The 20,555-nt window shown below is 43.1% G+C and overlaps 1 protein-coding gene across 1 annotated transcript in view; it reads left to right on the top strand.

Annotated features, from left to right (window-relative positions):
* The first annotated feature begins 239 nt into the window (after positions 1-239).
* The window catches only part of LOC126260301 (carboxypeptidase B-like), a 157,877-nt gene continuing 137,561 nt past the window's right edge, over positions 240-20,555 (top strand). Inside the window, exon 1 of the mRNA XM_049957625.1 lies at positions 240-322. Coding sequence (XP_049813582.1) covers positions 246-322 — 77 coding nt within the window. The 5' untranslated portion in view covers positions 240-245. The remainder of the gene's footprint in view (positions 323-20,555) is intronic.

The raw sequence follows: 20,555 nt of genomic DNA, 5'->3' as shown, positions 1-20,555 counted from the left end.
ATTAACTGTCGGCACATGTGGGAACGTGCGCGTCGCGCTGCAGAGTCGTGTCTTTTCACACGTGCTATACTCGTCTCAGTCTGCGCTTAGCCTAAGGGTCGTTGTCTGAAGTCGAATACACGACTGGCGGAAGATTTAGGAGCGTGGCGCCTTGCTTCTGCGTTGCGCACTCCCTCCTGATAGGGCCGACTATAAATACCGTCAACTGTCGCCAACAGCGCCAGATAAACATACAGCAGACTGCGATGCGCTGTTCCGGACTGCGCTTCCTGCCGCTGGCGGCGCTGCTGGCATCGGCAGCGGCCGCCTTCTCCTACCGGGGGTGAGTCTCGTGTTGTTACTAGACGCTTAAGTCGTCGGCACACGGACCGTGCATCCGAACGTTGAGCGTTGAGCTGCCAAGTTTCTGACGTCATAGGGTGGAATAGCACTTTCGGGAATCTTTCCGAAGGTGCAGAGCAATATCTGGCATGTCAGATATTCTGAGCGTGCGTCTGAGCGTTGACTAATGAGATGGCACAATGCCACCTACGTACAGGCGCGCTGTCTCTCTTCAGTACAGAGTTCTGAGGCGCCATATTGGCATTCATTTCAAGCCTATATGTTTGTATGCCGTTTCTGGGCACCAGCAAATTGTGAATAACTGTAAAACCCGTTGTTAGTTGTGTGATTCGTTCCAATAAAATAATGAGAAACATCGTATTCATGGCAAAAGAATTACTGTAACTTGCGTATTATGAGAGTAGGCTATTTGAAGGCAGCGACACACTGAAGATCCACCCAAAACGCATTGTTCTTGGTACAATTTGTTATAATTTCAATTAGTAACATAATTATCTATGATTAACGTTTTTATCAAGGGCTGAAAGAATATGATTAAGTATAAGAAGCGTGTTGTTGGTTTAGCGTAATGAGTATTTGTTGGGGCAGTGGTTCGCGTCTCAACACTTCCAAATTTTTTCCTTAACATTCGCGTTTTTTTTTTGGTTCTGATACTTTATTATTAGATTAATATAAGTATATGCTATAATACTTGATGTTATGTAAATATAAGTTCACCTTTCTTGAGGGGTGACTTTGTTCGATTGGCTTAATCTACAGGACAGCTTGCGCTACTTGTATAAAGGTATTTTGCTCCTTTTTCTTTTACGCTTCGTAATTCATATATTGCGAAGATTCTGCTATTGTGTAGGAACAGTGATCAAGTAGGACTGACCGTGGGGTTTTACTAAAATGTGGGAGGCGCGCGGGATTAGCCGAGCGGTCTCAGGCGCTGCAATCATGGACTGTGCGGCTGGTCCCCGCTGAGGTTAGAGTCCTCCCTCAGGCATTGGTGTGTGTGTTTGTCCTTAGGATAATTTAGGTTAAGTAGTGTGTAAGCTTAGGGACTGATGACCTTAGCAGTTAAGTCCCATAAGATTTCACACACATTTGAACATTTTTTTAAAAATGTGGAAATGATGAAATAATGTTTATCTTATGCAGAGAAGTATTCCAAATTTGTACCGCACTGTTTGTAATGGAACTTTTATGAGCCTATGTCCTTATTGATTGGACATGGTACTTTCCTTTTCGTGGACGATGGAGGAAATGTGCGTTTTAATAGAGCTAACGTGGGAATTTTTCGCGCGTCCGTTGAGTAAACAGTGTGATTTACGAACTGGAAACATACCTCAACTGCCGCTGGAGTGCGCTGCGATCGTGTACATCACGTTGGGGCCCACGTACCGTATACACAAGTTGCATCGTTCCTGAGCGTTCAGCAGCACGTTCAACTTGGCACGCTCAACGTTAACGTTCGACAACACGGTCCGTGTGCCGACGGCTTTACTGGGAGGTGGCGTCAGTGTCAGCGTACGTAGACTAGAAAGGTATGTCATTCTGGAGGTTACGCCCTAATTTGTCACAGACGCGTTACATCACTTGCCAGCCAGCGCTCGCGCAGTCGCGCAAGGCTGATGGGATTCTCACACAGTAAAACAATTTCTTACCGTCTCTTCATTCGATTTTGAGTATCTCATTGGTGGTGTTAAAGGTGAATCAAAAGAATTAGTACTTGGAATATTCGGAAGGATATTTTTAAGCTGCAAAAGCAGTCACGACAACATTTTTCAATACCCAAAGTTAATTGCAGATGAATGCCACTAATCCTTGCAGCTTAAGAACTGAATGTTTTACAGTTTTTTAAAAACTACTTTAGTTAAGACACATTTCGAGAATATAGAGATGACAAATATTACCATCTGATGTTGGTACAGAAAATTTGACTCGGTTGCTGAAGACGACGCAGTCCAGAGAGCATTTCTTTTCGTCAAAACCCTCTTCATTGCATTTCATTTGGCTCCATTACACAAAAAACTGATGCGGATGAAAGTTCGCGTCGTTCGCTCACATTCGTGTGAACTTACAATATGTGCCGGCCGGCGTGGCCGAGCGGTTCTAGGCGCTACTGTCTGGAACCGCGCGACCGCTACGGTCGCATCGCATGTTCGAATCCTGCCTCGGGCATGGATGTGTGTGATGTCCTTAGGTTAGTTAGGTTTAAGTAGTTCTACGTTCTAGGGGACTAATGACCTCAGAAGTTGAGTCCCATAGTGCTCAGCGCCATTTGAACCATTTTTGAACCTTACAATATGTGATAGATGATTGAAAGATAACTTGTTTGGTGCCGCAGAAGATCTATTGCAGTCTTTGGAAATACGGTACCATTAGGCAGGCCACCGGCTTTGCCGCAGTGGTAACACCAGTTCCCGTCAGGTCACCAAAGTTAAGCGCCATCGGACTGGACTAGCACTTGGATGGGTGACCGTCCGGTCTGCCGAGCGCTGTTGGCAAGCGAGGTGCAAGCAGCCCTTTAGAGGCAAACTGAGGCGCTACTTGACTGAGAAGTAGCGGCTGCGGTCTCGTAAACTGACATACGGCCGGGAGAGCGGTGTGCTGACCACATGCTTCTCCGTATCGGCATCCAGAGACGCCTGTGAGTTGAAGATCACACGCGGCCGGTCAGTACCGTTGGGCTTTCACGGCCTGTTCGGAGGGAGGGTATTTTTATGTTATGGGACTTAACTGCTAAGGTCATCAGTCCCTAAGCTTCCACACTACTCAACCCAAATTAACCTAAGGACAAACTCACACACCCATGCCTGAGGGAGGACTCGAACCTCTGTCGGGATCAGCCGCACAGTCCATGACTGCAGCGCCTTTAGACCGCTCGGCTAATCCCGCGCGGCGGACCGTCCTGTGAAAGGCAGTTACTCAGGCTTCAAACGGGTGTTCACATTATTGTAACTGGACAGTGTATATTCTCTGTTTCTCACTGACTAGTATGTGGTGGAGGTACACCTTACCAACATCAGAGCTTCTGCGTTATTCCATTCATGCATTGTTTCTCTGTTATTTATTTATTTATTTATTTACACGTCAAGTTCCTTAGGATTAAATTAAGGAGCCAACCTCCAAGGTCATGGAACTTGCCAGTACATGAAATTACAACATAAAGCTCATAACAGATAAAAATAAAATGTTTATGAACCCGAAAAATTCGAGTCATAAGTTTAAGTAATCGCAATCAACAAGACAACAAGAACCGGCTTAATTTTTCAAGGAACTCCTCGACGTGAGCCATGAGGAACTCTTCAGCTTCGTTTTGAAAGCGCGTTGATTACTGCTAAGATTTTTGAATTCGAGTGGTCACCATCATCATCATCATTTAAGACTGATTATGCCTTTCAGCCTTCAGTCTAGAGCATAGTCCCCCTTATAAAATTCCTCCGAGATCCTCTATTCAGTGCTAACATTGCTGCGTCTTCTGATGTTAAGCCTATTACTTTAAAATCATTATTAACCGAATCCAGGTACCTTCTCCTTGGTCTACCCCGACTCCTCCTACCCTCTAATGCTGAACCCATGAGTCTCTTGGGTAACCTTGCTTCTCCCAAGCATGGAACATGACCCCACCATCTAAGCCTGTTCGCCCTGACTGCTACATCTATAGAGTTCATTCCCAGTTTTTCTTTCATTTCCTCATTGAGGACACCCTCCTGCCATTGTTCCCATCTACTAGTACCTGCAATCATCCTAGCTACTTTCATATCCGTAACCTCAACCTTATTGATAAGGTAACCTGAATGCACCCAGCTTTCGCTCCCATACAACAAAGTTGATCGAAATATCGAATGGTGCAAACATAACTTAATCTTGGTACTGACTTCCTTCTTGCAGAACAGAGCAGATCGTAGCTGAGCGCTCACTGCATTAGCTTTGCTACACCTCGCTTCCAGTTCTTTCACTATGTTGCCATCCTTTGAGAATATGCATCCTAAGTACTTGAAACCATCCACCTGTTCTTTGTTCCTCGTATTTGGCACTCAATCCGTTTATATCTCTTTCCCACTGACATTACTTTCGTTTTGGAGATTCTAATCTTCATACCATAGTCCTTACATTTCTGATCTAGCTCTGAAATATTACTTTGCAAACTTTCAATCGAATCTGCCATCACAACTAAGTCATCCGCATATGCGAGACTGCTTATTTTGTGTTCACATATCTTAATCTCACCCAGACAGTCTATTGTTTTCAACATATGATCCATAAATAATATGAGCAACAGTGGAAACAGGCTGCAGCCTTGTCTTGCCCATGAAACTACTCTGAACCATGAACTCAATTTACCGTCAACTCAAACTGCTGCCTGAATATCTATGTAAAGACCTTTAATTGCTTGCAAAAGTTCGCCTCCTATTCCATAATCTCGTAGAACAGACAATAACTTCCTCCTAGGAACCCGGCCATATGCCTTTTCTAGATCTATAAAGCATAGATACAATTACCTGTTCCACTCGTAACACTTCTCCATTATTTGCCGTAAGCTAAAGATCTGGTCCTGACAACCTCTAAGAGGCCTAAACCCACACTGATTTTCATCCAATTTGTCCTCATCTAATACTCGCACTTTCCTTTCAACAATACCTGAGAAGATTTTACCCACAACACTGATTAAAGAGATACCTCTGTAGTTGTTACAATGTCTTCTCTTTCCATGTTTAAAGAGTGGTGTGATTACTGCTTTCGTCCAGTCTGACGGAACCTGTACCGACTCCCACGCCGTTTCAATTATCCTGTGTAGCCATTTAAGACCTGACATTCTACTGTATTTGATGAGTTCCGACTTAATTTCATCCACCCCAGCCGCTTTATTGCACTGCAATCTATTGACCATTTTCTTCACTTCCTCAAATGTGATCCTATTTCCATCATCATTCCTATCCCATTGTACATTGAAATCTGAAAAATTACTGATCGTATTTTCACCTACATTGAGCAACTCTTCAAAATATTCCCTCCATCTACCCAAGGCATCAACAGGGTTCACTAGCAGTTTTCCTGACCTGTCCAAAATACTTGTCATTTCCTTCTTACCCCCCTTTCGAAGACTGCTAATTACACTCCGTAATGGTTTTACAGCAGCTTGACCCAAAGTCTCCAACCTGTTTCCAAAGTCTTCCCAAGATTTCTTCTTGGATGCTGAAATTATCTGTTTGGCTTTGTTTCTTTCTTCAACATAACTTTCTCTGTCTACCTGAGTTCTAGTATATAGCCATTTTTAATACGCCTTCTTTTTCCTTTTACAGGCTGCCTTGACTGTGTCATTCCACCAAGCTGTTTGCTTCATCCTACCTTTACACACTACTGTTCCAAGACATTCTTTAGCCACTTCTAGTACTGTATCCCTGTACCTTGTCCATTTCTTTTCCAATGACTGTAATTAACTACATTTAACTAACTGGTACCTTTCTGAGATCGCTGTTATGTACTTGTGCCTGATTTCCTTATCCTGAAGTTTCTCCACTCTTATCCTCCTACATATGGACCTGACCTCCTGCACTTTCGGCCTCAAAATCCCAATTTCACTGCAGATTAAATAATGATCAGTGTCATCAAAGAATCCCCTGAATACACGTGTGTCCCTCACAGCCTTCCTGAATTCCTGATCTGTTATTATATAGTCAATGACAGATCGGGTTCCCCTGACTTCCCAAGTATACCGGTGAATGTTCTTATGTTTAAAAAAGGAGTTTGTGATTACTAAGCCCATACTGGCACAGAAATCCAAGAGTTGTTTCCCGTTCCTGTTGGCCTCCATATCTTCTCCAAATTTACCCATAACGTTTTCATACCCTTCTGTTCGATTTCCAATCCTGGCATTAAAATCACCCATGAGCAGAACACTGTCCTTGTTCTTTACTCTAACAACTACATCACTGAGTGCGTCATAAAATCTATCCATCTTATCTTGATCTGTCCCTTCACAATGCGAATATGACACAATCCTAATTTTCTTGCTGGACACTGTCAAATCTATCCACATCAGTCGTTCGTTTGCATTCCTTATTGCAACTACGCTGGGTTCCATTTCGTTCCTGATGTAAAGCCCTACACCCCATTGTGCTATTTCTGCTTTGACTCCTGACAGGTAAACCTTGTATTCTCCCACTTCCTCTTCTTTCTCACCCCTTACCCGAATGTCACTAACAGCTAAAACGTCCAACCCCATCTTACTTGCAGCCTCTGCCAGCTCTACCTTCTTCCCAGAGTAGCCCCCATTGATATTAATAGCTCCCCATCTCGTTACCATTCGTTTGCCGAGTCGTATCTTAGGAGTCCCTGGTTTGTCAATTAGAAGTGAGACTCCGTCACCTCCAAAGGTCCGAGGCATTTTGCTCTGATTGTTGCCAGCATCATATATAAAGTACGAGGGAAGCAGGTTGCTACCCTTATTTGCCCCGGGTCCCATTGAGTTTTACCCCTAACGGTTGAGGGACTAACCGGTGGATTTAGTGGTCTTTGCCGTCTGAGCACAAAGGTGGCCACGACTCAGAATATGTCCGAGATGTCAGCCTTATTCCAAAGTAACTGGTATCCCAACTGTCAGGACCACTTACTTGGCCACTCATACGTTGCCTGTGGTTCATGAACTAGGACATGACAATAGGAACCCACACCATGAACCACGAATTCGAGTAGTAGCTTATTGAAAATGGATGCAGCAGTGTACTGCACACCTTTCTGTAGAAGAGTTAAAGAAGTCCGATCCAAATGCAGGTTTGATCTCTGTCGAGTATTAACTGAGTGAAAACCGCTTATTCTTGGGAATAAGCTAATACTGTTAACAAGAAATGACAGTAAGGGATACATATAGAGGGGTCCAAAAAGTGTATCCACTGTTTAAAAGTCCTTAACTAGTAAAATAATCAGACGATCAATTCAAATTACAAAATGATGTAGAGAGAATTTCTGTATGGTGCGAAAAGTGGGAACTGCCACTAAACAAAGAAAATTGCGAGGTCATCCACATGGGTACTAAAAGAAATCCGATAAATTTTGGGTATGCGATAAATCGTACAAATCTAGGGGCTGTCAATTCGACTAAATATCTAGGAATTACAGTTACGGGCAACTTAAATTGGAAAGACCACATAGATAATATTGCGGGGAAGGCGCAGAACACTTAGAATATGCGACAAACCCACTAAAGATACAGGCTACATTACACTTGTCCGTCCTCTACTGAAATATTGCTCCGCGGTGTGGGATCGTTACCAGGTAGGATTGACGGAGGACATCGGGGAAGTGCAAGGAAGGGCAGCTCGTTTCGTGTTATCGCGCAATATGGGGAGAGTGTCTCTGATATGATACGCGAGTTGGGGTGGCAGTCACTGAAACAAAGGCGGTCTTCTTTGCGGCGAGACCTATTTAAGAAATTTCAATCGCCAACTTTCTCTTCCGAATGTGAAAATATTTTGTTGACACCCGCCTGTGTAGGGAAGAAATCAGAGCTCGAACGGAAAGATTTAGGTGTTCCTTTTTCCCACGCGCCATTCGAGAGTGGAATGGTAGAGAAATAGTATGAAAATAGCCCGATGAACCCTCTGCCAGGGACTTAATTGTGAATTGCAGAGTAACCATGTAGATATAGATGTAGATGTACGGTACTCTACCCATCTCAAACTTTTGTTCCCTGATTCGTCGCAAAGGGATGTGAAAAATCATAACTTGACTATATATCTACCCACGTTTTCATGTGTGGCTTGTGTACTTTCAAGCCTCTAGAAATAACAAATACAATCCAGGAAAATTAGTGGAACTTCTCAATTTAAAACAGATCTGTGTGAAACATTGTGTGTGTTAATTGACCTGTTGCGATAATGACAAAAAAGATGTATGTCGTTTTATTAATTTCCAACAGCGCGTGATGGATCTAAGAGAAACTAATATTCGCTAGTGTTATAGCAAGTCTAAATGTAAAAGAAAATTATCCTCTCATTCTTATATTCGGTAGATTCATAATTTTTAATCTGTTTGTTATATTCGCTTAGGTTCGTGATGAATCTGGTTTTTAGTATTGTACAGGGTCACAAGCGTGGAGTGCAGACGAGATGGAGACTTGGGCAAGGAGCGAGGAGAAAAGGGCCCATGTGTTTGCGTCTGTCATGAAAACAGCTGCTAGTGGGGCATTAGGTTGACAGATAGGAACCGATTACAGCGGCTCGTTTACTTTCACTGCCAACTGAAGAATGAAAGCAAGAACAGTAGGACGCTAGCTCATCTGATGGATAGTCGCAGTGGTCTGGAGAAGGAGAACTACAGAACGGAATGGAGGCTTCACCGTCAACTTGACTGCACAATGACAGTGACGTGTGAATGGCTTCACAGAGAGCTGAAAAGTTTTGAGTTGTGTAATAGCGTGAACAGGTGGCTCCTTGCTGTCCATGGGTTTAGACTGAAAGGAGTAGGCTGATCAGTACTGGCTACTATATATGATAGCTTCTGGATGTTCTCCCTAGGAGACCACCAAGTGGTACGAACTGGCTACGCCGGAAATCTCTCACATGGAGGAGCGGTTATCAGTTCATTTTAATGTAGTCCCTTTTGTGTAAGATAATCTGTAGGGAAAATGTTCATTTCCTACTGTCCAGAGAGCCAATACGACTGGCAATCTCGTCACTTAGCACATGAGGTTGCCAGTGTAAATATCAAGATCTGTGGTGTCCTGAGGTATGGCACAACCATGTTTTGACGGTGAAGCCTCCATTCCGTTCTGTAGTTCTCCTTCTCCAGACCACTGGAACTATCCACCAGATGAGCCAGCGTCCTACTGTTCTTCCTTTCATTCTTCAGTTGGCAGTGAAAGTAAACGAGCCGCTGTAACCGGTTCCTATCTGTCAACCTACTCCCCCACTACCAGCTGTGTTCATGACTGCCGCAAACACCTGGGCCCTTTTATTCTCGCTCCCTTGCCCAAGTATCCATCTCGTCTGCACTCCGCGCTTGTGACTGTACAATACGAGAAACCAGATCCATCAGGAAACTAAGCCAATATAAGGATTATCAAAACAAATTTTAAAATCTCCACAGTTACTTTCCGTACTTGTACATGTTGATGCAATCCAGTAAGTTTTATAAAGGAAAGAAACATCACCTTGCTCCCTTGCAGAAGTGCTTTAGACACATTCAAGAAAATTAAGTCACACAGCCTTGATAATGCTACCATTCTCTATAAATTTCTAGTTTCTTTTGTTATGTATATTGGCTGTCCATTACACACATATGTTAATACTTAGTATAATGGTTAGTGTGTTATTGTTGGATGATTAGTACTATTCTGTTCTCCTCTATTCATGCTACCTTGTAGAATCAAAGAAGCATAGTTAGTTGCTTGTTCGATATATCACGTTTAGTTATCCCCCCCCCCTTCCCAAAGAAATTAAAAGTAAAAATTGATAAAATAAGAAGACTGTCACGAGTGGTTCATGTCACCGATGTGTGGTTACTGCTCTTTGCACTTTTGGCAGGTTATTCTTTCCTTCCTACTGGGTCTGTGCTTACTTGACGACACGAAAGTTTTTTTTTTAAATTTAGTTTATGGCAGGTCTACTTGTCTCTTATTCTTTTGCCACAGTGATTTTCCTTCTCAAATGCTTTTCACATTGTATTCTCCAACTGTCAACAATATCTCACTCAAATGACGAACACAAATTATGCATTAAAATTCAAACTACCTATACGAATCGCAGTCGAGGTTCAGCAGTAGTACTGGCGATGTTTTCTTATAAATTAGTGTAGTATGTACCTTCTCGTTTAGTGTGGTCGTGTGTTTATTCATGTTCTCCATTTTATTCATGTTAGCCGTGTGTGCGCTATTTTCCTATCTGTGATCACTCTGTGCCAACATCATCTCCCTTCTCTCGTTCATTTCCTATCTGCTGAATTTTAAGGAAATAAATTCGCAAAACGCATTATATAATATTCTCCATATCAAGTTCAATATTCTCTTGCTGTCGGCAATATTGCTGTAGACCGATGTTCGTCTCCTTCAGTAAAGCGTAATTCGTATTCTTTTGATTTAATTACGTCCTTTTCGTTCCTCATAAGCCAATAAATCCTGGAAAAATGATGTCAACTTTGATCCAATAACAGTATATGTCAACTGGGGATAGTAGTTTCGACGTTGTCCACCAACAGATAGCCTAGTGGCATAGATACCAGAACGCCATCTGTATCTTCCCTTTAGTAGGGAATGCTCACAGCCAGAAAGCTCTGTGTGATGCAGACGTGTGAAGCAAGTAGGCATCATGGAATGGAGACATACTCGTTCTTCCTACAACCAACTGAGTGGGTTTGGAGGAGGTCGAATTGTGGCCTTCCAAGTGACCAGACGGTCCTTTCGGAGAACCGCCACACGATTTGGACGTGGGGTGCCAGTTGTGTAATGATGCTGATGTCAGCCGTCATTTGAACATTATCATAGCCATAGAGGAGGGTCTGGACGTCCATGCAGCACAGACACTTGCAAGGATCTTCGAATTGTAAGGTCTGCAGTGGCAGATTGTACAGTTACCACAGCACAGATAAGAGGGCCTGTGATCCCAGACATGTCACAACAACTGTTGAGAATCAGTTATTAGCAGTGGGACTACGGGCCCGCACACCTCTAGCCCACCTTCCACTCGCGCCACAGCATCGAGGTCCACTGCTCGACTTGTGCCGTCAGAGGATCTCCTGGAAGACAGAATGGCGCGCCGTGGTGTTCAGTGATGAAAGTAGATTCTCCCTGCACGTAAGTAATGCTCGTTTGTGCGTAAGACATAGAACTAGTGACAGCTGTCTCATAGAGTGCATTCTTCCAAGAGACACTGGGCACATCCCAGACCTTATGGTCTGGGGTGATATAAGCTACAAGTATTCTTCACCTTTGATGTTTCTGGAGTGGTCCCAAACCAACACTAAGTCTGTACAAAACGTTGTTAGACCCATTCTTTTGCCGTTCTTGAACAGGAAGCTGTTGTGTTGCTCTCCCACACACGGCCCGTGAAAATCAACACGCTCTGGAAGACGAGCAGAGACTTCGCTGGCCAGCACGATCTCCGTACTTGTCTTCAGTCGAGCACATGTGGGATGTTATGGGAAGAGAAGTGAGTCGTGCGAGCCGGCCGCGGTGGTCTCGCGGTTCTAGGCGCGCAGTCCGGAACTGTGCGACTGCTACGGTCGCAGGTTCGAATCCTGCCTCGGGCATGGATGTGTGTGATGTCCTTAGGTTAGTTAGGTTTAAGTAGTTCTAAGTTCTAGGGGACTGATGACCACAGCCGTTGAGTCCCATAGTGCTCAGAGCCATTTGAACCATTTTGAGTCGTGCGACTCATCAACCAACAACTGCTGCAGAACTACTTGAACAAGTCGAGCGGGTGGGTAGTAGTCACCATCTGTACGATCGTCTGAATCCCAGAGTCAGCTATTGCATTGCTACCTGTGGAGGCTATACCACGTACTGACATGGGTATCTCAGCGTGCGTCAATACCTGGTACCCGAGAACCTCTTTAGCTACTGATCTGTAAATGTTATCATTTGATGTACTCCATAGGCACTGTTGCAACAATAAATCTTGTGGGATTTGGAAACTTCTAGGAAGGTGTACTAATTTTTTTTCCTACAGTGAATATGCAGTGTCGTCCATTGATCGTGACCGGGCCAAATATCTCACGAAATAAGCGTCAAACGAAAAAACTACAAAGAACGAAACATGTCTAGCTTGAAGGGAGAAACCAGATGCCGCTATGGATGGCCCGCTAGATGGAGCTGCCCTAAGTCATAATAGGAACCCCATTTTTAATTACATATTCGTGTGATATGTAAAGCAATATGAATGTTTTAGTTGGACCACTTTTTTCGCTTTGTGATAGATGGCGCTGTAATAGTCACAAACATATGGCTCACAATTTTAGACGATCAGTTGGTAACAGGTAGGTTTTTTTAAATTAAAATACAGAACGTAGGTACGTTTGAACATTTTATTTCGGTTGTTCCAATGTGATACAAGTACCTTTGTGAACTTATCATTTCTGAGAAAGCATGCTGTTACAGGGTGATTACCTGTGAATACCACATTAATGCAACAAATTATCAAAATGATGTCCCTCAACCTCAATGCATTTGGAAATACGTGTAACGACATTCCTCTCAACAGCGAGTAGTTCGCCTTCCCTAATGTTCCCACATGCATTGACAATGCGCTGACGTATGTTGTCAGGTGTTGTCGGTGTATCACGTTAGCAAATATCCATCAACTTTCCACACAGAAAGGAATCCGGGGACGTCAAATCCGGTGAAGATGCGGGCCATGGTATGGTGCTTCGACGACCAATCCACCTGTAATGAAATATGCTATTCAATACCGCTTCAACCGCACGCGAGCTATGTGCCGGACATCCATCATGGACGTACATCGCCATTCTGTGATACAGTGAAACATCTTGTAATAACATCGGTAGAAAATTACGTAGGAAATCAGCGTACTATGCACCATTTAGATTGCCATCGGTAAAACGAGGGCCAATTATCCATCCCCCCATAATGCCACACCATACATTAACCCGCCAAGGTCGCTAATGTTCCACTTGTCGCAGCCATCGTGGATTTTCCGTTGCCCAATAGTGGATATTTCGCCGGTTTACGTTACCGCTGTTGGTGAACGACGCTTCGTCGCTAAATAGAACGCGTGCAAAAAATCTGTCATCGTCCCGTAGTTTCTTTTGTGGCCAGTGGCAGAACTGTACACGACGTTCAAAGTCGTTGCCATGCAATTCCTGGTGCATAGAAATATGGTACGGGTGCAATCGATGTTGATGTAGCATTCGCAACACTGACGTTTTTGAGATTCCCGATTCTCGCGCAATTTGTCTGCTACTGATGTGCGTATTAGCCGCGACAGCAGACAAAACACCTTCTTGGGCACCATCATTTGTTGCTGGTCGTGGTTGACGTTCCCCACGTGGCTGAACACTTTCTGTTTCCTTAAATAACGTAACTATCCGGCAAACGGTCCGGACACTTGGATGCCGTCGTCCAGGATACCGAGCAGCTTACATAGCACACGTCCGTTGGGCATTTTGATCCGAATAGCCATACATCAACACGATATCGACCTTCTCCGCAATTGGTAAACGGTCCATTTTAACACGGGTAATGTATCACGAAGCAAATACCGTCCGCTCTGGCGGAATGTTACGTGATACCACGTACTTATACGTTTGTGACTATTTCAGCGCCATCTATCACAAAGCGAAAAAAGTGGTCCAACTAAAAGATTCATATTTCTTTACGTACTACACGAATATGTAATAGAAATGTGGGTTCCTATTTAAAAAAAAAACGGAGTTGATATCAGTTTGACCTATGGCAGCGCGATCTAGCGGGCCAACCGTAGCGCCATCTAGTTTCCCCCTTCAAGCTAGACAAGTTTCATTCTTTGTAGTTTTTATCTTTTGACGCTTATTTCGTGAGATATTTAGCCTGGTCACGGTCAATGGACCACCTTGCATATAAGCACCTGCTCAGATAGTAATTGCCAACTAAGCGCAACTATAACAATACTTAAAAATATGGTGACCACATACCATGGTGGCCACATACCATGGACCAGTATAATATTTCTCAGTACAACTGCCAACGCGACACCAGGTACACTGAAAATCCCATAACTCATATCCAACATCACTATATCTGGATTTTCACGTCTCTGTGATACCCTTGTTTCTTCAGTGGACTTTGCAGACGCCAGTGGATCCCAGTAAACTTGTATATATCTTCCTCAACCAGAAATTACTCGTTATTTTAAAAACTCCAGCATCCTCAGAGATGGCATCCCATTTTTTACTCTGTAATCCTAAACACTATGTCGCTCCTTACACACCAGTAAACTACCATTATTTTACACCATGGATTGATACTGTGGACTGTAACTGTTCGATCTGGCTCATTACACAACTATATTTTCATCAGAATAAAACATTCGTTTGCCGTAGCTGCTTGTCCTATATCTGTATCTTGTATGTTACTCCAGTAAGTGATGTGGCTAACGTGGTGCACACATCCCGATTTTCTTGATTTAATCGTTTCCAGCTTGAATGCATTCTCATGTGCAATCCAACTTATACTCAATATTCCATTGTATTTGTGGCAGACCTCTTTTCCTTGTTCGACAGGACTTTCAGACCAACATGATATTGTAGCAATCTTGCCAGCACGTTTCCTTAGTTTGCAGCCTGGGTGGTACACTGAGATATATCTAAACAGCTTTCCTTCAATGTGCTGTCAATATGGCTTTCTATAGTTCAGCCTTGGACTCTGTTATTGGAGATAATTTGGTCCATACAGCCAACTTCCATGAGGAAATCCTTGCACTGTGTCTTAGATACTGTCAGCGCCATTCCGCAATGTTGTGAGCGTTGGTGGTAGTTGAACTCATATCCAAATTTGTTACAGACAGAAACTATGCTGTGTCCCATTAAATCAGTTGTGGCGAGTAGTCTTAGTTTCTTTGGCACAACTGGGGACAGCGGTGTTTGAGTCCCTCTAGTCGACCGTTTTGGATTTTGCATGCCTTGCTGATGAAGATCCCTTCTTATCCGTCTTTCCATACCGTTAAAATGACATAATATCTTTAATTTGAGAACCACTTCTTCAGTCGGAATTAGACATAGCTTAGCTGTAAATACCATGTGATTTTATTAACTTCCCAGGTGTAGACAGAACGCACAGTGAATCGATAACACATCTCCTATAGAATAAAATTCCTTTCCTTAATAAACAGCATTGCCCGAAGACTGCCTGATTTCTGTTTTTCTTTTTATTTTTTGGCTGCAAGGATGCCAGATCCTTATCCTGTTATTTTACAATCTCTCTCATCAATGTTGTGTAGTTCCTGAAAGTTACCTTTCTTAAGCGAAACAAGCTGAGGTACCGCGGCCTCAGGTGCTGCAGTCACGGACTGTGCGGCTGGTCCCGGCGGAGGTTCGAGTCCTCCCTCGGGCATGGGTGTGTGTGTTTGTCCTTAGGATAGTTTAGATTAAGTAGTGTGTAAGCTTAGGGACTGATGACCTTAGCAGTCAAGTCCCATAAGATTTCACACACAATTGAACATTTGAACAAGCTGAGGTGATTTTCCTCTTTGTTTTCGTTTATCTCACTCACTAATAGCTATAGAAATCTAGAGATTGCAAATGCAATGATATTTGTTTCCTCTGGTACACAGGTGACTCAGAAATACTACTCCTGTAAGTAAAATACCCATAATGTTAACTTTGTAATCGGTATACATTCTAGTCTTGAATCTGAACAGCACCAGAATTTCTCGAATGCCCGTAGTACTTCCAGTGCCTCCAGTTTAGTTACAGAGTAATTCTTCTCACCCTTAGTCAGGACACGGCTACCAAGGACTATGATTTTGTGCCAACACTTTCCATTTTCCTCGAATTCTTGAAAACTCATTACGCTGAGGCCTGACTTTGCGCTGTCAGTGGCCACGCAAAGACGTTTCGCTAAATTTGGGTGTGACACTATCAGTGCCGCCAACACACGCAAACCTCTCTCTGTTGTTGCGTCCCTCACCCGAGGTGTTTTCTTGCCCATAAGTTGCCACCGCCATGCTGTTGCCAGTGTGTCTGGCTCCATGAAACGCTTATAAAAATGAATGAGACCTAAGAGTCCTCTCAGTCGTTACCTGGTTCTTGGTGCCAAGAATTGCGTGATGGCCTCGATTTTATCCAGGCTGAACATTGTTCCGGCGTAAAGTGAAGCGCCGGCACGTCGCTCAGGAATGTTGGAGCAGAGAGGGCTGTGAAGGCGTCAGCCAATAGGACGCTTACAAGGAGACGGCACGAGCGTGTCCGAAATTTTGTGTGGTGAAAGAGGACCCCTAACACCTCACATGGTTAAAATATTAGGACGCACTACCCGGAAAATACCGGGAAAAATCGATCCAAAGTTTCTCAGGTGCCTTATGAGTATAAAATGTTAGCCTATTGCTGAGCCGACGTCTGGCCTACACGGTTAGCGGTCGGACCCTTATGCCAGAGGTCTCGGATTCTATTCCTCCTCTGACACATTTTTTTTTTCTTTTTCATTTTCTTTTGTTAGTCCACCAATTATTCAGAAAGTTTCCCAAGCCTACATTATCTTTAGCAAATTAGTTACATTATTGAATAAAAATTATTTTCTTTTTGTCCAACAACACAATTCATGGCGGTGGGTTTTCCATTTTTCATTGTAAAGCATATAAGGAGAATCATTTGGTTTTTAATCAGAATAACAAATTCTGTTGGGAAACATTCAATTTTTATACATATAATAATTATAAACAAGAACCGCAGTGGTAATTATCGTAAAAACAAACAAAGCAATAATTTTTTCGACATCTTGCGCAACATATAAAAGCGGATTTTTTACAATCACAGGACGTTTGCAATAAATCTGTACAAAAATATGGCCCATTAACATTTACGAAAATGTTTTGAGTTTCTGATAATCTTGAGCCAAATCAGGCATATTGAATCATGTCTCGGAATATTGGTGACGATAACTGATGGTGAATTATAGAATGAATTTTTATACAATCTTCCTGGGAATTAATTTCACGATTCTCCTGTAACAATGAGCTGCAATTTTGCAAGCAACAGAAGGTAAAACAGTGCCAGAGGAGGAATGGAACCCGAGACCTCTGGCGTAAGGGTCCGACTGCTAACTGTGTAGACCAGACGGTGGCTCGGCAATGGGCTAACATTTTGTACTCATAAGTCACCTAAGAAACTTAAGATCCTCGGGATATTCCTAGTAGTGCGTCCTAATATTTTAACCACGTGAGGTGTTAAGGGTTCTCTTTCACCACACAAAATTTCGGACAAATCCCGACCCCAGGGTCGTGCCGTCCCCTTGTTACACATTGTCTCTAGGACGACACCGAGACAGCAGCGGCCTCTAGGCGAAGAGAACATAAGCGCCACGCCGTCTGGCCGCGGCCCATTTGAGTTCTAGCCGTTCTACGAGCTATACAGCAGTGATTTAGGAACTGTATAATTTCAGGTGTATTAATGTTGTGTATAGTTCCGCGTAGTCAGCGCGTACACAACTTTCCCACTAGAGCGCGCCCCGCTAAGCACAACAGCGCAGGCGCAGCGCTCGTCCGTCTCCGCACTACGAAATGGCGCTCGTTGGAGACCAAAGACCTTGTAAAAAATAACTAGACTCACTGATGGCGCTGCAGTCGCGGGATAATTTGAATCTTCGGCTGGACGCCATTATAGTGGTTGCAGTCTGATGTGTTGTGTAGTATTGTTGTTTATGAAGACCCTGATTCCACGTTGTATATTTGTTGGGGCGTACATACAGTATTTGTTACTCGTAATTCTACTGTCTGTACGTTCCAATCAAAAGAAGTACAATGGTGAAGAGTTGTGCAGCGATTAATTGTACAAATAAATTCGAGAAAGGAACGAATATTACATTTCACAGGTATGGGAATATTTTTAAGTTGTTTTGTATGTCAGTGCACTTGCTTAATGAATGTTTTTGTAACACGGTGTTACCATAATGTCTGTGCATCTATTTGCAGGTTCCATTTCTCAAAACCACAGCTGTTACAAAAATAGTTACACGCTGTCAGGAGGCAAGATTTCCGACTGATAGAATACCATTTTATATGTTTTGATCATTTTGAATAAAGCTGGCAGATCGGTAGTGAAACTTGATAATTTGGTCGTGAGTTGCCAAAGCACTATGCCATATATAATGCACTTCTCGTCATAAAATCTAAAGCAATGTAGAGTTAGAAAATATCTATTAACATAGGGGGTAAATCTTCGAGTATTTTGATGCATTTTGCGTACATCTATCGTAAATGAACTACGAAAAATGCTAGAGGTCCAGTACATAACTTTTAGTTACGGTAGATTCCATGTAGTACGTAAGATAAATTCATAAACAGTGACTAGTTGCTGTTTATTCATAAATTAAAAAGTACATTGTAGTAACGTATTTAAATGAGGCATTATGTTGGCGACCTAACTCAAGGGAAGGCATTTTATAACCAAATGCGACGTATAAACATTCCAACTCCGCGCGTCAGTTTACCACTGTAATGGCCGCCACCCAGCCATTCAATTTGTCCGCTCTTCACAGTCGACCACTCGTGCGGTTGTGGGGGCCCGTTGGAGACAGACCAAATTCTGCTTCCGCCCATCCGCGTATTAATATGTAACGCAGCCAATGAGATTGCTGCTAACGTAGAACCTTTTCTCCTCGCGGATCACACTCGCGCAGTGATACCTGAACGCTCGAGGTATTATAACGAGTTTATAGACCTCCGATTAGTCAGTCTGCATCAGTCTGCATTAGTCTGCATCAGTCTGCATTACTCTATAGTCAAGTTTCAGTCTGCGCCTAATAAGATTATCATATTCCTGTACATAGCCATGAAGAGAAATGTGTAGACACTTTGTCAAGTATCAGAGACATGTGAGAATAAGATTAACGTACCAAGACCAAAGGAACTTCAGATTGTCAACTGTAAATAACATCCAGAACCAAGTTAAGTAATTTTATGCTGGTTATTAATTTAATAAATGTGTGTGAAAATCAATCAAGTTCTGTTTAAAGTTGGTCACCGTCAATCTGCTACTCTAAGCGTGCAAGTGGCCTTTCTATCGTCTGACCTAACGGCAGAAGATAAACACGCCACGATAAGACCACGAGGCATATTGCTGACACTCGCCTACTTCGTTAGAGCGACAAGTCAAATAATCTGATGGTGTGTGTACCGAAGGTCTTACAGTACGCACACCACAATTAGGCATTGTCTATACTGATGAGATTTGTTATTTTGTCTGTCGACCATTGCTTGCGATACATCAATGTAAATTCTCAGAGTATTCATTTATCTTACTGTAAAAAGAAATTCATTAATTTGATTTGCTTGAATTGTTATCTATCCATCCTCGAAAGTAGGTTTCCTAGGCACCCCATATTCGACGACGCAACACATTCTGCCATAATCCTGTGACGTACGAATGCTACCTAGTTTGTCCTAAAATAGAATATGTAAACGCCATTTTTTTTCAGTCTTTCAGTTATCTTCATGAAGATGTAGAACTGTTAAGTTTGCCGAATCTTATAAACACATGAAAGAACTGCAGTTTTAATTTTTGTGTGAGTGCTACAGATTCTGGGACATATTCATTTTGTCCTGGACTCTTAAATATCTGTTTGTGTGTGTGTGTGTGTGTGTGTGAGTGGGTGTGTGCGTGTCTGTGTTTGTGTGAGTGTCTGTGTGTGGATAAGGTTATTTTCAAGACAACTGGGGCAGAGGTAACAAGTTGCTGACAATCAAATATATCTCGTTGGAGTTGATTTTCTTTTATTACAGTTGAATCAATATCATCCTTTGTGTCATTGAGAATATATATTTGAGTTACTTCCCAACTCAGCAGTTATAGCGAACATCCTTTGCCCCCCCCCCCCCCCCATGAACCATGGACCTTGCCGTTGGTGGGTAGGCTTGTGTGCCTCAGCGACACAGATAGCCGTACCGTAGGTGCAACCACAACGGAGGGGTATCTGTTGAGAGGCCTGACAAACGTGTGGTTCCTGAAGAGGGGCAGCAGCCTTTTCAGTGGGGGGCAGTAGGCTGGTTGATTGACGGATCTGGCCTTCTAACACTAGCCAAAACGGCCTTGCTGTGCTGGTAATGCGAACGGCTGTAAGCAAGGGGAAACTACAGCCGTAATTTTTCCCGAGGACATGCAGCTTTACTGTATGATTAAATGATGATGGCGTCCTCTTGGGTAAAATATTCCGGAGGTAAAATAGTCCCCCATTCGGATCTGCGGGCGGGGACTACTCAAGAGGACGTCGTTGTCAGGAGAAAGAAAACTGGCATTCTACGGATCGGAGCGTGGAATGTCAGATCCCTTAATCGGGCAGGTAGGTTAGAAAATGTAAAAAGGGAAATGGATAGGTTAAAGTTAGATATAGTGGGAATTAGTGAAGTTCGGTGGCAGGAGGAACAAGACTTTTGGTCAGGTGATTACAGGGTTATAAATACAAAATCAAATAGGGGTAATGCAGAAGTAGGTTTAATAATGAATAAAAAAAATAGGAATGCGGGTTAGTTACTACAAGCAGCATAGTGAACGAATAATTGTGGCCAAGATAGACACAAAGCCCA

Source organism: Schistocerca nitens, chromosome 5 (assembly GCF_023898315.1).
Source record: "Schistocerca nitens isolate TAMUIC-IGC-003100 chromosome 5, iqSchNite1.1, whole genome shotgun sequence".
In the NCBI taxonomy this organism is placed as follows: Eukaryota; Metazoa; Arthropoda; class Insecta; order Orthoptera; family Acrididae; genus Schistocerca; species Schistocerca nitens.
This window is presented reverse-complemented; position numbering and strand designations above follow the sequence as displayed.